Source organism: Adiantum capillus-veneris, chromosome 18 (assembly GCF_014529385.1).
Source record: "Adiantum capillus-veneris isolate H3 chromosome 18, ASM1452938v2, whole genome shotgun sequence".
NCBI classification, from domain to species: Eukaryota; Viridiplantae; Streptophyta; class Polypodiopsida; order Polypodiales; family Pteridaceae; genus Adiantum; species Adiantum capillus-veneris.
Window position 1 is genome coordinate 2418575 of NC_140948.1, and position 16059 is coordinate 2434633.

Below are 16059 nucleotides of genomic sequence, written 5' to 3' on the forward strand. Positions count from 1 at the left end.
GTGATGATGAGTCGCTAATGTGGAAGTTTAAAGAAGTCCATCATTTTGATGTGTGAAATTTGGGATCTTTATTTCTTCTTATTATCATCATTGGATTTTATAAAACCCAATTATAACATATAATGTTTTTTTCAAGCGATAAAAAATAAAACTGTAATTTTTTGTTGTATTTTTCATTAGCAAAAAGTAAAAACATCGCTTAGGCCTTGCCTTTGGCAAATCAAAAATGGGCTATATCACTTCCTGCAAGCAAGCCGGTAGTGCCATCAAAGAGGGCATGCCTCTTGATTTAATCAGCTATTGATTTTCAACTGCAAGTTAACCCCCCGTTGTGCCTGTGAACGCATTTGGTGTACCTACGCCACACAAGTAGAAAGCTTACGTTCCAGCACACTGTTTGCAAAACCTCTGCTGATTGCTAGAGCTCGAGGTTGCGACGCAAGCAGGTGGTGGGTACAGCCCACCCTGCCATGCGAAACCACCCTAACGAAGCTCTAGTTCACTGAAGTCAGTTCAAAAGTGAACGTAGCCTTAAATAAATGAACGCGGGAAAAACATCGGCCTGCAGTTTGTTGTGGACCGCAGTGGACTCACTGTGGCTAGGTAGATTCTCTCTCTCTCTCTCTCTCTCTCTCTCACACACACACACACACACACACACACACACACACACACTCACGCCCACATGGCAAGCGATCTACGACAAGCCCTGCTTCCCCGCTCAGGTGAGGACTCAGCATGTTCACAGCTTGTTTTTGAGCTACAGCAGCAAAACTGTGACATGCTCATCCATGTGAGTGGAATGTAGAGGGGCAAGGCAAAGTTGGAAGATTACACGGTCAGGAGCAGAGAGATATCCAGGACAATTCGCTTCGCAAACTGGGCGCTGTGGAAGATAGCAATGAGGTGATGGTCTCTGGTAGTGAAATAAGAGCCGCATGCTCTTACATGCCCACAAGATATGGGTTTGCCCCGGGTAAGCATGCAAGCTTGATAAATTACTTGTTGTAGAGTTCTGTGTTTATTTCATTTCAAAGCAGCATGCAACAAATAAAGTAGACACTGGTCTCTAATGTTACCCCTTGTTAAAGGACAGAAACTTTCCTCATTAGACACTCGTCCCTGGTGTTACCCCTTGTTAAAAAACTTGGAGAATACACACTTGTACATAGATGCACGTGCACGTGGGTTAAGGTGGCACCAAAGCCTATGAGGGTATACACTGCCCTTGGACACCCACCCAGAATGAGAAGACCTTGACCAATCATTAGGAGAGACTTGCAGTTGGGCTATTTAAATTTATCACTTAGTATCTTCTAGGGAATTAGCACTGTTTTGTGCTTGTGCCCAGCTGTTTGCGAGGGAGTGCTCTCACATCTCGCCCTTTATGGAATCATTTGTACCTTGGTGACATAGCATTTTCCCCGGCCATCTGGTATGTCTTCCCTAGTTATATGTACAGTGTGGAATGGGATTTTCCCTCGTCATCAGGTGTTTTGTAAGTATTTTGTAATGGGTAGAGTCTGCCTTTATGTAAAGGGCAAATCCTTGTGAATTTGAGAGAGAGAGAGAGTCTCTTTTTGTTAGGCGCAACGGAATTGAAACGGTGAAGATCTAGTTTTACACTTCCACAAATCCTTTTCTTTCTTTCCTTCCGTTAGCGTCAAGTGATTCTTTTTAGCTTGAATGATGGATCCTTTTACTTTTCCGTGAAGAGAGGGAATAAGAGAGTGCGGTAGAGATGTGTAGAGGGAGAGAGAAAGAGAGAGAAGAGGAGAATGACAGTCGATGGGGTCCTAACCAACCCTCGCAAGGCCCCCCCACACTGTTGCTGATGTGGTATTTGCTTTTGATTGCGTATGGAATGTGGAATGTACACGTGCAATACCTCAAGTGTAGACTCTACTGACTCGAATGATGACTGTCGTCGTGGTAACTCCTCAAGATGAGGCACCTTTGGGGCTGATTTGATACACCTTTGGATCCTTCTCGATGTGGGATTGCGGATGGGCACCACGGGGACGATGTGGGGCTGAATTGCATTCCCGATGTGATAGGAATGAAGGGCTGAAAGCTGGTTGCAAAAACATAGATTTTCGACGCAGAAGCAGTAGGTCTCTCGCCTAAAGTAGGACTGAAAATGCAGATCTTGATGACGGCGAGGGAATGGCCGAGGTGAGGCTTGATGGGCTACCGAAGTACCGGACCGCAACGGGCGAAGCTAGCGATCACACATGTAGGACGATTCAGTGAGGAAAGGGCTGCAAACTAAAAACGCTAGGACTGAATTTGCAGATCTGATGGCGCTAGCGTTGATCCTGCGAGGGAATGCAAAAACGGTGAAGCTACAGGTCGTTGCAAGCGTCAACGGGTTGATTCTAACAAAAACGCCAAGGCTGGAAAACGTTGGTTGATGAGAGCAAAAATGCTGGGATGTTCTGCTTCTTGCTAGTGCTATCTACATATACATTAAAGCGTGGCTGCCCGGTTCCCTCTATAGGGCTGAAATTAGACCTATGAATTTATTTAGGCTTAGGTAGGGCAATCCGTCCACTAGACCCAACAAATAAATCATTAAATTGATTATTAAAAAGTTAGGCCGGGAGGGTTCAGTTGGGGTGAATCTGTCGCACATCTGCCACTCGGGAATCCGATCGACACGGGGAATGGCTCGTTCTAGAACTACATGCACGTCATGCCTAATGCCCACCGTAGTTTAATATCTGTCAAAACGCGTGTACAAACCATTTATGCAAGAGGGTTTCAAAACTGGAATCTAATGGACTTGTCCGGACATGCAGTTCCTGCGAATAGGCTCACACAATTGCCAATACTTATCCTCCTAGAATTCTAGACACTCCTGTCTAGGAAGAAGAGGAAAACTTTCTCTGGAAGTTGATGAAGCATGTCCACGTGGCACACAGAGCCATGTGCACGTGACACTTTTACCTTCTCATCACGGTTGGTGGGCGTACTTCAATCCTTGCTCGGGAGACCCAATTGTTTCTTAGCATGGAACTCTTATCTTTAGCATTGCGAAGATTGGCCATCATGGAAGTCACATCAGATTGGAGTTTTACGGTGAGGTTTCGCTTGATCAGCAGTTGACTAGCCATTGGTAGCTTGTTAGAGTGGTAAGCTCTTTGTAGAGGTCGTGTGTTGACCTTGTTTTCACTCTCGACGAGGCACCACTTGTGAGACTCTGGATTTGGCAAGGAAAGCCACTTGTTCAAATGGATTGAGATCCTGGTGAGTGGTAGTGGCCTTCGTTGAACGATGAAAGAGCTTCTTTGAGTATTCTCTCTCCCTTGGGGAGGCTTCTTTTGCAGACTCGGCACCCTCCTCATCGTCCACGCCAGTTTGAGGTATCGCAAGATCAATGCATCCTCCCCACTTTCCAGAGACAGTATTGGTCATGCATTTGGACCCTCCGGATCATATGTTTTTTCATGTGGATGATAGCCCATGCAAGATTGCTTGTTGTGGTACTTGATCGATAGTCAGCGGTCATGATCCGACTTGTCAAAGATTTACTTCAGAGCCTGAGTATTTGAGACACTTTTTTAGGGTTTGTGCTTTTGCGCAGCTAGTGTTGGACGGGAGCTTGTTGATTGTTGATTAGAGTAGCTATCCATGACCTTGGGAGCAATTGCATGACCGTTGCAATTTCCAGGGTCACACACCTTGTTTCAAGGCTTGCCGAGAGATCCGGTCTTTCTGTACTCCCTTGGGTTATAGACCGGGTACTCTAGAGATATCCGAGATGCACGTCACTAATTGGAATTTTGCTAGCGAGAGTTTTCGACCTGATATGCAGTATCACGCTTTGGACCATGTGGAAGGCTCGATGTGTCGACATTCTGAGCTCATAGTCCTCCCCTACGTCCACCATTTTGACAACCATTTGGACAAAGCTGGTGCATAGTTAGTGGGTTTCTTCAGTTGGTTGCTCTAGGGCAGCAGAGCAACGTCGATGTGTCAGTTCTTTTCAATCGGAATCAGAGTCACATTACATGGCATTATGCATCTCCTCAATGGTTCATTCTACATTCATCGTATAGACCACCTTGATGTTTTCATAGCCTGCACATTGTCTCCTCTTTTTTACTTCATCTGGGTGATAGTGTTACGTCCCTAGACATCAGGATGGGTGCCTGCAATATGTGTGGCTAGTATGAACCTGGCCCTTTGGTTATGAAGTCCCTTAAATAGGACTTGAGTCTCATTTGTGAGACATCTTGTGTGATCACCACACTTGGACTCTAGGCCCTTGGCAGCTCTGCCTGCACACCCGTACTAGTGTGGGCTTGGTGGTATGGGACACCGGCCCTTGTGGTAGAAGCTAGCCCGCTTGGTCGCAGGCTCCCAGGCTCTATGGTTGGGAGCCTGTATCGGCTCTATGGCTGGGAGCTGAGCTTGATGTGGGCTCACTACGTGTGTCTAGGTGTGAGGTTGGCTTGCGTCATGTCGTATATGCACGATGGACCCGGCGAAGGACTAACATTGGTATCAAAGCCCCTTCTTGCTTGTATGCACGACATGGCGATGAGCACAAAACCACTAGAGCTTATGGGGCCATGATGGCCTAGCCTAACAGGTTCTCCCAACTCTCGTATAGGGTGGTATGGGATGCTACTAGCAAGAGAGGAGTGCAAGGGGGACACATGCCAACCAACGGTGAGAATCTGGTGAGTTTTTTTTTCTCACAGGTTTTCAATGGTAGTCACATTGATGCTTGGTGTGTCGTTTTAGATTTTGTCCTCTCCAAAAGCTGTGTGTGCTTGAGGGTGTCCTCGAGAGCTGCCACTCTGAGGATATTGCAACACCCTTCGTAGGCACATCACGGTGAGTGTCTTGGTCATTTTGGAGTATGTTTGGCAGTAATGGAAGAGAGGAGCAATTTGTTTTGACTTTGTGCTTGGCAAGTGATGGTTGCGGTCTGCCCAAGGCGGTGCCGGGAAAGCCAGCACACACGGCGCATGGGGTTGGTGGTTTTGCAGCGGTGGTGCTGCGTAACAGCAAGGTAGCACTCTCTAATTCGGTACGTGTAGACAGCGGGGTGGTGCCCTCTAAGGCGATGTGCACAGGCAACAACTCTCTGTAGGCGTTGCGTCGGCACAACAGGTGTAGTTGCGCACACATGCGCTACCGAACAACGCATAGTGGGTCAACATGGTGCTAAGGCGGTGCAAGGTAGGATGGCTCCAAGGTGGGGCAAGGGGGCGCGTGAGGTCAACACCCCAGAGGCGGCACAGCCTGGGTGGCGCGCTAATGGCGGTGGGGCAAGGGGGCTAGCCTTCGCATCATTTTTTCCCTAGGTAGCCTCCTTACATGTGCTCAACGTTAGCCTTTTTTGCACTAAGGGTTTATTTTAACCCTTTCCCAAAATTAGGTGGCCGCCCAACTCACCTAATAGTTAGTGGGCGCCCAATAGTTTTAAAAGAGAGAACCGTTCACAATCTTTAAAGAGTATGAACTCTTTTAAAATTAAATGGTCGAGCTAAGTCTGAAAACTGCAGGTTGAACCCTAGGGCAGATAACCCACCTTACTCCCCTATATAAGACAGCTGGTGAGTAGAGCGTGACATCCGTGTCATTGTGAGCTCTATCTCGTGCGTGAGCAATCTCTCTCGCCTTGTCTCCTACGCTCTCTATCGCTTTCGACTTACTACTATCTTATTATTCTAGGTCTTGTACGCTTTTCCCAAGGAAACTCCTGCTACATACTTTCGTATACTGTCATCATCTAATCGCCATGGCGTCACGATACTTCTTTGCACGAGAATAGCTTCACTAGCACACATCAACCTATTGAGGGAAGCCTCTTTCTCCTCTCGATTCCACACATAGGCACGGGATTTGTCGCGACAATTCCTCTTTCTCGTCCTCCGTCTCCGACACATCTCTCCTCGCTAGACTGGAGCAGCAGCTGGCGGAGATGCATTGGCAACTTGTGGAGCGACATTCTACACAGGTCCCATTTTCGCCCGTCTCCATGGGTACCTTGCCTCTTCAGTTCTATCCCGACGCCTGCAAAGGGGAAATGAAAGAGTGTGAAGGGACCGCTAGACTCGTGGTTGGCAAAATGGACCGCCTTCTTGATATGCATCGTTTTACTGACGCCCAATGTCTTGGGCAGCTTAAGTTCATGCTAAAGGGGAAGGCCTACTCTTGGTGGGGTGCGTTACGATTGCAACCCACAACTTGGGGCAGAGTTTCAGTCAATCTTTCGTGCCCGCTTTGTGCAAGTCGATAGAATTAAATGCTTCAAGAAGCTTTTTTGGTGCAAAATGGGAAAGCGTTTTCTGGACACGTACTCACATGCCTTCAAGGATATTCTCCATAAACCAAAGGCTCTTGATGACCCTACGGTCCCCAATGTTGTACCTTTTCGGATTGCCGTCAACATTGTTGGAATTAGGGTTGTAGGAAAACACACACAACTTGGAGAAGATGAAGGAAGCTCAAGGCACACAACAGAGAGTGTCACAAAGTGCTGACGTGGCTGCCAGAGAAAACCCTAAATTCTGGAAAACCTAATTTTTGCCAAAAACCCTAATTTTGGAAACCCTAACTGCTGGCTGAAACTGCTGACGTGGCATGCCCGGAAAATGCGGCGCGATTCTCGGGGCTGATGACATGGCAACACAGTATGGAAATGGCAATGCTTTTCCTACGCAAAAGGCTGGCTGAAATCCTACGCTAATGGTTGCTTTATTCTACGCTATTAACAAGAGAGAGAAAGAGCTTTATTTTAAAGACTTTTGCTTTATTTTTCAAGCAAAAGAGAGAAGGAGCCTTTGCTTTATTTTTACAAAGCTTTTAAGCTTTTGATTTTCAGCTTTTGGGGCTCTGCTTTTGGCATCCCTTGTAACTCTTTATAAGTGAAGTTGGTCTCTCACTTCTCAGAGCATCTGGACGCAGAGTCTGAGATAGCAGAACTGGTACCACATTGCGTGGGGCCTGAAGTGAATCAAACAAATGAAAGTACAAACTTTGCCGCTTTTTGGGCAAAAGGAAAGAACAGGAAGCTCTTTTGAAGGAGCCAAAGCCAACTTCTTTTGAATTGGCGGCTTGATTTGGAACCACCTCTGATAGGTTGAGGCCACAGGCGGAGGTAGGTTGAGTGGCACCCGGACCGGTTGTTGCCATTACACCGAGCATTTGCAAACTTCGTTTGCAATGACAGGGGTGTTTAGGGCACAAGGAGTTTTACATATTTGCCTTGGAAGTGATTGACTACCTGGCCGAGAAAGCGACTCGCCTTTGGCTGGTAGCACTCCCAGAACAGCGTAGTGCTGACGGGGCAGACATTGTACGGACCAATATGAAAAAAAAGCGGCTGAGCGTACGGGAAAGCAGAGCTTTTGCATGGTTGGCTTTTTCTACGCGATGGGCTGCTTTTGGGCGACACAAGCATGGCTGAAAGCTCTATGCGATAGTTGCTTTATTGAACGCTAGGCAGCAGGCTTAATTGTTTAAGGTGCTTTATTTTTTTGAAAGCCTTTAGAGGCAGTTTTTATGGGCAGCTTTTAAAAAGAAGCTTTTGGGGCTCTGCTTTTGGCATCCCTTGTACTCTTTAAATACGCGAGCATGCCTCTCATAACTCAGAGCATCTGGACGCAGAGTCCGAGTGTGAGCACCTACCCGCACTCTTGTACTTTGAACTCAAATTAATACAAAAGGAAATACCGAAAGGGGCGCCAGTCTTTGGGGCCAATATCTCTAGGCACGGAACTCCGCCGGGCCAGTGTCGAATAAATTGTGAACTGTTAACTGTTTTGAAGTGGTTATTTGGTATTGTCGCGGTAGATTCTTGACTAGGAGTGTCCAAGTCTGTTACAGGCTTCTTTTGCTAACCCAACATCCACCTCACCGCCCACGCTAGTCAGAGGTGTGGCAAGATCAGTGCGTCCTCCCAGCATTCCAGCGACAGTTTTGGTCATGCATCTGGACCCTTTGGATGAGCTGCAAGATATGTTTCTTCCTGAGGATGATACATGCTGGATTGCCTTTAGGCACTTGGTTGGCAGTCGTTGGTCATGATCCAACTTGTCAGAGATGTACTTTGGAGCATGAGTCTTTGAGGCACTGTTTCTGGGTTTGTCCATACGCGTAGCCAGTGTGGATGGCAGTTTGTTGTTTGCTGATTAGAGTGGGCATCCATGATGGGTTTGTGATGTGGCGGGCAGTTGCATGGCTTTTGCAATTTCCGGGGTCACACACCTTTTTTCAGGGCAGATCCGGTCTTCATGCTTACTCCCTTAGGATATAGACCAGGCACTCTACAAATGATCCCAGATGTCGATCATGAGTTGGATTTCTGTCAGCCAGACAAAATTGTCACCATGATATGCAGCATGACAGTGTGGACCATGTGAAAGGCTCGATGCGCCCATATTCGCTCTAAGTCCTCCCCTACGTCCACCTTTTTGACAGCCATTTGGACAGAGCTACTGCATACTCTTTGCAGTGAGTGGGATTCTTCAGCCGGCTCCTCCAGGTAGCAGAGCAACATCGCTGCATCTTTCTTCACACGTGGACAAGATCGTCAGCTCTTTTCCATCGGGAGCATGGCCACATCAAGTGGAATTATGCACCCCCACAATGGTTCCTTTTACATTCATCATATAGGCCACCTTGATGTTTACATAGCCTACACATTGTTAGCCCACTTTTGTACTTCCTTTGGGTAGTAGGCCACAGCTCATCTCCAGATGTCTCTTATGTACACAGAATACAACCCATTTCCTAGCGCGGAGAGAGAGAGAGAGAGAGAGAGAGAGAGAGAGAGAGAGAGAGAGAGAGAGAGAGAGAGAGAGAGAGAGAGAGAGAGAGAGAGAGAGAGAGAGAGAGAGAGAGAGAGAGAGAGAGATAAATGTTATATTAATGTCTTCAAAAGGCCAAAGTGACCCATGAGACCAGAAAGTTACAATGCAGTGTATCTGATACAAAGTCAGATTAACAAAATAAATTAAACTAGGATAACAAAATATAAATATTGCAGAATCCTAAACTAAGCTGATAGGCGTGAAAGGTGAAAGGCGTGAAACGTGTGAACTAAGCAGTACAATGTGTAGACAATATGGGAGGGAAGTAGAGATCCATCTTCATAGAGATCCATCTTCATCTGCACTCTGGACGACAAAAAAGTATGGCTCGAATCCTTTGCTGTAGCCTCCTTCGAAATTGTGTAGCTCCTCTTCTCCATCGGGGTCGTCTATACCTCCCTAGCTCCAATGCTCGGTCTATGAGAATGCCAGTAGTGCGGGCAGACCTCTGCGCTGTTGGCTGCTCCTTTGTCTGTTCTTTTGGGTGTACAATATCTAGTGTAAAGAAATCTGTGATCTGTCTCTGGGGTTGTCTCTCTCCAGCTCTCCTCAGTAAAGTTTCTCTATGCTTGTGTAACTCTAGTAGATATAGCCCAAGACATCTCTGATCCTCATAACTCATGACCCTAGATAGAGGCCCAAAACCTTCCCTGAATAGACAATGAAAACGGCCTCGTATCTCATAGTACACTGTGCAATGACATATGTAATGTACCTCTGTCTCTGGCTCTAGATGGCATAAGCGGCATATCCTGCTATTTGCTGGTGTCCCTCTCAATTTGCCAGTCTCAATCTCAAGCTGATGTGGGGACGTGCGTATCTGGCCAATGGCACAATGCAAACCATGAGAAAGATGCTTGTCCATATAGCTAGAGAGAGAGAGAGAGAGAGAGAGAGAGAGAGAGAGAGAGAGAGAGAGAGAGAGAGAGAGAGAGAGAGAGAGAGAGAGAGAGAGAGAGAGAGAGAGAGAGAGAGAAATGAAATGAAATGATATATTAACGTCTACAAAAGGCCAAAATGACCTATGAGACCAACTGATTACAATGATGAGTCTAGTACCAAGTATGGGTACAAACAAAGAAAACTACAAACAAAGAACTGATAGGAGTGCTACCGACTCCTATGGGTGGCTGGTAGGCTGAGCAATGGTATCATGCCATAAAGGTACAAAGTGGGGATAAGTGTCACCATGATACAATATAGCAGTAGCATGAAGCCTATCTTGATCGACACTCTGGGTGTCGTGCTAGAATCCTGTGGATCCTCTGCCGCAATCTCCGCCGGTGCTGCGTGGCTCCCCTCCCCAGTCGCGGTCGTCTTGATCTCCCTAACTCTATAGCTCGATCAATGAGAGTACCGCTGGTGTGTGTATGGGTGGGAACCGAGCTCTGTGGTGGTGGTGTCCCCTCTGCCTCTGTGGTACTCAGACTGAAGAAATCTGAGATGCGTCTCTGGGACTGTCTCTGTCTTTGCCCATTCAATAGAGTGTCTCTATGTCTCTGAATCTCAAGTAGGAATAATCCGAGACATCTTTGATCCTGATATCTCATGACTCTGTCTAACGAGTCGAAACCATCTCTGAATAGACAATGAAAGCATCCCCGTATCTCATAGTAGACTGTGCAGCGACATATGTAGTGAAACTCTGTCTCTGGCTCTGCATGGCATAACTGACATATCCTATTGTCTGCTGGTATGCCTCTGAATCTACCTGTCTCAATCCCAAGCTGGTGTGAAGATGTGCGAATCTGGCCTATAGCACATCGTAACCTATGAGATAGATGTGTGTCCATGTAATTGGGCCGTGTGACAAATCCGTCTGTCGTGAGTTGAAGAAGATGTTCTGTATAGAAAACCCTCTTCGTACCCAACTCCCGTGATGGCTCTATCCATGTCCTCTTGCTATCAAGCTGGATAAGATCCTGCCGAATGAGTCTAGTAGTCTCCATCCGTGTAAGAGCCAAGGATGGTGCATCAAGAGAATACTGGAAAGGGGGCAGCCTGTCCATGCTGAAACCATGCCTCTGAAACCATGAGCTCATCTGTGCATACCAACATGATGTATCTCCCTGTAATGCCAGCTGTCTGGATGACTCAAGAGCAAGCCTGGCATACCTGTCCCTGGTGGTGTCCCATAAGCTGTGTACAAATGATACTAATCTGGTGAGTGCCTCAACCTCCATAGGTGGGGCAGCCAGCTCTGCTCGTATGATGTCATGTGGGACTGAGGCCTTGGCCCTAATCAGCCTAGAAATCATAGATATCAGGGGTCTCTCCATATTACTCCATCCAGCACTGTCAATAGACGGTCCCCAAACCTGAACCCCGTAGTGCATAACTGAAGCGACCAAAGTAATGAAAAGCCAGAGCTTTGTTCGAGGTTCCTGGAACTGAACCTGCGAACAAATCCTCTCTAAACCACCTAGGGATGCATAGGCACGAGTCAATCTAGTGTCTGCTGCCACTTTTAGTGTGAACCTCGGTCCACTAAAGACCACCCCAAGATATGTGTATGCATCAGTGTACTCCATACTGTCCTGCCCATATGTGAAAGTAGGTGCTGATCTCCTAACCCACTGTGGCGTGGTATTAAATACCATGACCTTGGTTTTACCAAGGTTGACAGACAATCCACTATCCTCTGCAAAACTATGCAATGCGTCCAAATGTCTCTGCATACCCTCTGGCGAGTCTGATATCAACACGATATCGTCAGCATACAATAAAAGAGGGATCCATGTCCCTGCAAGCTGAGCACCTCTATCTCCTCCTCTATCAATATAATCAGAGACCCCATCAACATACATACCAAATAAAGTAGAGGATAGTGGGCATCCCTGTTTCACTTCGATAGTGGAGTGAACTATGTCAATTATCCCCTTTGATGTGCGTACATGACCCATCACTGAACTGTACAATGCCATGATCCCCCACATCAGCTCTGTGGGTACCCCCAATTCCATAAGCCGGTGTATCAATCTGGCCCTCGGCACTGTGTCAAAGGCTTTGCGGAAATCTACAAAGCTGCAGTATATCTGTCTACCATGTGCTCGACCCTCCTCAATGATAGCTCTGAGTGTAAAGACATGATCTAGTGTGGAGAAAAACCCCTTCTGAAACCAGCTTGCCCAGGTGCTCGTATGCCCATAATCTCTGCCCAACTGCTCAGCCTATGCTCGAGGATGGATGCATATAACCGTGCCAATGTGTGTCCTACCATGATAGTACGGTAATTCCCCGGCACTGTGGGGTCGCCTGTCTTGAAGATAGGTACAATAGTAGATAATCTCCAAGACTCAGGGAAGCCCTCACACATGACACGGTTGAATAGCCGTGCAAGCATCTCTGCCAACAAATCCCCAGCATGTATAGTGTGCTCTGCTACCACACCCTCATGATCCTGTGCCCGTCTTGTCTTCATCCTGTCAATGGCCTCCTTTACCATCTCAGTGGTAAAGAAGGTGCTCGTAGCCGGACATGGCTGTGGTGGGTCTGGTAGTGGTGGTTGTCCAGGTACAGTGTATAAAGATGCTGCATACTGCCCCCATATCTCTGTAGAAGTAATCACTGGTGGGGGAGACTTCTCATGGAATAGACGCCAAGCCTCTCCTGAATCTCTACTAAGGAAGAGCTGATATAAATCTTGCTCCATCTGGACCAAGAAAGCTCGCTTCTTCCGTCGCACTAGTCGTCGTGTAGCAATGCGAGACTGTCTATAGGTGATCACTCCCAATGTAAGGTCTCGCTGTATCTGAGCTCTCCTCTGTCGACACTCCTCATCATACCAGTTGTTCTGAGGCATGTGCCCAGAACGACGTCTCTGCCCAGGCTGAGTGTGTGGATATGCCTCTGTCGCTGCCCCATGTAATGTCACTGTCAGCATAGATGTGATCTCCTCCACTGTGTATATTGGCTCTGATGTGCATAAAAGCCTACGTATCTCCTCTACATAGACTGAGTCAGTCTCTGGTGTATAAGTATAGCGTGGATGTCCACCACCCTGTGAGGCCTGAGATGTATTGTACTCAAAGGAGACTGACAATGTTAAAAGTGCATGATCTACTGCCATCCCAACAGGCTTGGACCCCACTGTGAAATCCTGAATGTGAGAGATAAAGCTCGGATGTGTCAGAACATAGTCTACAGTGTTGGACCCATGTTTGTGTGGAAAACAAGTAAAACCTTTAGACAATGGGAAAGTCGTTAAGCCATTCAGTATGGCTAAACTGTGAGTAGTCGTCATCTCTCTCAGGTATCTCCCATACTCTGTATGCTCTCTATCGTGTGAGCATCTCTCAAGTCCCAACTCCTCTGGCTCTAGCTCTCTAAGCATCTCCTCTGATGTGTCATAGAAGATTGTCTGTGAGCTGCCTGTACGGGCATTGAAATCCCCCAGGAGTATGATGTCTCCATCTCTGGAGAACTCCTAGATATCATCATCAAGTACAGAGTAAGGAGACTGTCCTCTGGGTGAAGCATATATTGAAGTGCTGGGAGGAAAATAGCATACGGCGATGTACAAGAAACGTCCAGTCTCTGCCCTCAGCCTCACCCACAAGTATTTGGCCTGATCATCTCTCCGAACTATGTGCAGTAGTGGTTGGAGCTCCTCTCTGAAAAGAACTGCTACACCTCCTGATCCTCTAGTCCCATGCGCAGTTCTGGTGCATGTCCTGCAAGCTGTCTCCCATCTGTATCCTGATATATGCGGCATCAACTGTCCCGGAGCCTGATGAGTCTCTGAGTAGAAAACAATGTCTTTGTCTCTGAAGCTGTCCTCAAAGGCCCCCACATCAAGTCTATGCGAACCATTACAGTTCCAAACTGCCATCCTGAGAGTGGTCCCATAGGTCTCGCACCGTCATGTAGAGCGGTGCTCTGTAATCACTACTTGTCCATTTCTGTAGAAAGCTAACTTCCCCTTCTCCCTTGCTGCTATAATCTCTGGCATGACCTCTCTCATATGTGCAAGCTGTGAGAGCGTAAGATCATCTCCTAAAAAGATACTTGTTTTCTTGAGGGTTGGCCTCTTCTTTAACAAGTCTTTCTTTTCTTCCATGGAGGGAAAGCGCAAAATGAGAGCCCGTCCTTTTGAACTCTCCCCATTACCTTCACTCTTCTTGCCCACTCTCCAAGCTTGTGTGTGCGAGGGCTTCTCCATCCCCATCATGGACATGAGGCTCTTCACCTCTTGGTCCACCTTATCTGAATCTTTTAGGCCGGTCACTCTCACGTGTAGAGTGCGTACCCTTCTTCGTTGTTCCTCTTCTAGTGTTTTGTTGATGATGTTGGGTGTAGTCAGAATTTCCTTGCCCTTTCCCTTCTTGACAACTTCAATCCATTTTTCAGCCTCATCCATTTTCTTTTGCATTTTGGAGAGAACCTCCACCCATGAGGTCTTCATTTCTCCTTCCTCCTTTATTTCTTTGACTTGTGCTCGTATACTATTCAGCTCGTCAATCATTGATGGCTGAATTTCTCCATCTTGAAGGCGTCTTCCCTCTTTGGTTTCGTCAAGTTCCTCCCGAAGGACTGAGATGCTACTTTTTAAAGCTTGAATTTCATCCCGGAACTCCTTGCGTTCTAGTTCCCTCGCCTGTTCCTCCCTCTTTTTCCATTCGAGAATTAAATTCTTCTCTTTCTTCCACTCATCCATGTGGGCTTTGCATTCTTTCAACTCCTTTTCAATGGCTGTCATCCTCTTGCTTGTGACCATGTAGTGCGCCGCCATTTGTCTTGCCTTATTTGTTTCACTTTCTAAGAGAGAGGAGAGAGCAACCTATACGCACCGCATTATGCATACATATGTTTCCACATTCAGCCTACATGGCATTTATTTGCTTTCTGAATGTGTCAATTTGCAATTTCTGTGAGCTCTGCAATTTCCAAATTCCTTGCAAATAAATCCCTTGAGCGCAGGAGCTGAACCAGTGTCCGACAGCAACAACAGCTCCCGCTGCGAGAGCGCTGATGCATAAATGAAGGAGCCAATCTTGCCTTTGCTGCTGTCGCGGAGCTCCTTTCCCAGCTAGAGAGAGAGAGAGAGAGAGAGAGAGAGAGAGAGAGAGAGAGAGAGAGAGAGAGAGAGAGAGAGAGCTTGCTTCTACTAGCTGTCAAAAAGCAAATCTCTTCTGCATGAGTAATCTATGTTCAACTCACTGGTTTTTCTAAAGTTTGCAGGAAAATGGGAGCTGGACACTAGTGTGAAGAATCAAGATGAGAATCTTTTGCATGAGGTTCTGACAAGGTGCGCTATTGATTTCTTTCAGCAAGGGATGGGGTCCTAAACCTTCCGCATATGTCTTAGCCTTTCATGGTTCTGACAATCACTAGAGTTCAGGATTTACATGAAGAGGAGATAAAAGACTTGCTCTTTGATCACATGGGGCTCAATTGCTGCATGGGAGGCAAACCTGCTGCTAGCTGGGAAATCCAGAGAGTAGAGAACTGCAATGTTTATGTTGGTACACTCGAGACTTTCATTGAAGAAAGAGCCATGGAGGATGAAGTTGAACCGCATAAAGCAAATAGCATGGATGATCAGGACAGGGGCAGAAAGCCCAATGCATGGGAGATGGATATGAAAGCAGAAATTCCTTTACTCTTTGTTTCTGGAAAAGAGGCTCGAAGGAAGGTCCCAAACTCTGAGGTCGTCAAAATTTGTGGAGGTAACAAACACACACACACACCACTTTTTTTTTGTAAATCATTTATGATTGCTTTACAAGTGGGAAACCCCGACGTGAGGAAAACCCACCAAAAAACTCACTACTTTATTCTCTCTCTCACCTTTTTTTTGTAAATCTGATTTGATTAATTTACAAGTGGGAAACCTCAAAGCGAGGAAAACCCACCAAAAAGATAAGATACAAGTAGAAGAGAAGAACACAATTGTGTTCTTCGATGTAAAATCGCTAAAAGCAAACATAGAAGAGTTGCAAGATTTCCAGGGATAAGTCCCCAGTGTCAAAGGCAAAATGTAATGATTGCCTCAGCGAAATCTTGAACGGTGGAAAAGGATCCGCCTCATGTTGGTGAAACATACGGAGATTGCGATGGTGCCACAGGGACCACAGCTACCAAAATCTGACCCAAGCAAAGAAGATGGCAAAACGTTGGAGGGAAGTCGGAAGAATGCCAAAAAGTCAGAAACGTTTGTGGAAAACCGTCGAGGGAAATCGAAGATGCGTCTGAATCCTCAAACTCAAAGCCTTTGCTAAGATTTTGT

General features: G+C 46.7%; 1 protein-coding gene across 4 annotated transcripts in view; it reads left to right on the top strand.

Annotated features, from left to right (window-relative positions):
* Positions 1-282: 282 nt before the first annotated feature.
* The window catches only part of LOC147435146 (uncharacterized), a 36304-nt gene continuing 20527 nt past the window's right edge, over positions 283-16059 (top strand). Inside the window, exons 1-4 of one of the 4 annotated variants that reach the window (XM_086488255.1) lie at positions 283-603; positions 809-976; positions 15012-15078; positions 15165-15499. In XM_086488255.1, the coding sequence (XP_086344381.1) occupies positions 540-603; positions 809-976; positions 15012-15078; positions 15165-15499 (634 nt within the window). In that variant the 5' untranslated portion in view covers positions 283-539. Of the gene's footprint in view, positions 726-808; positions 977-15004; positions 15079-15164; positions 15500-16059 lie in introns of those variants that run through there. The other 3 variants (XM_086488254.1, XM_086488256.1, XM_086488257.1) reach the window with 3 other exon arrangements.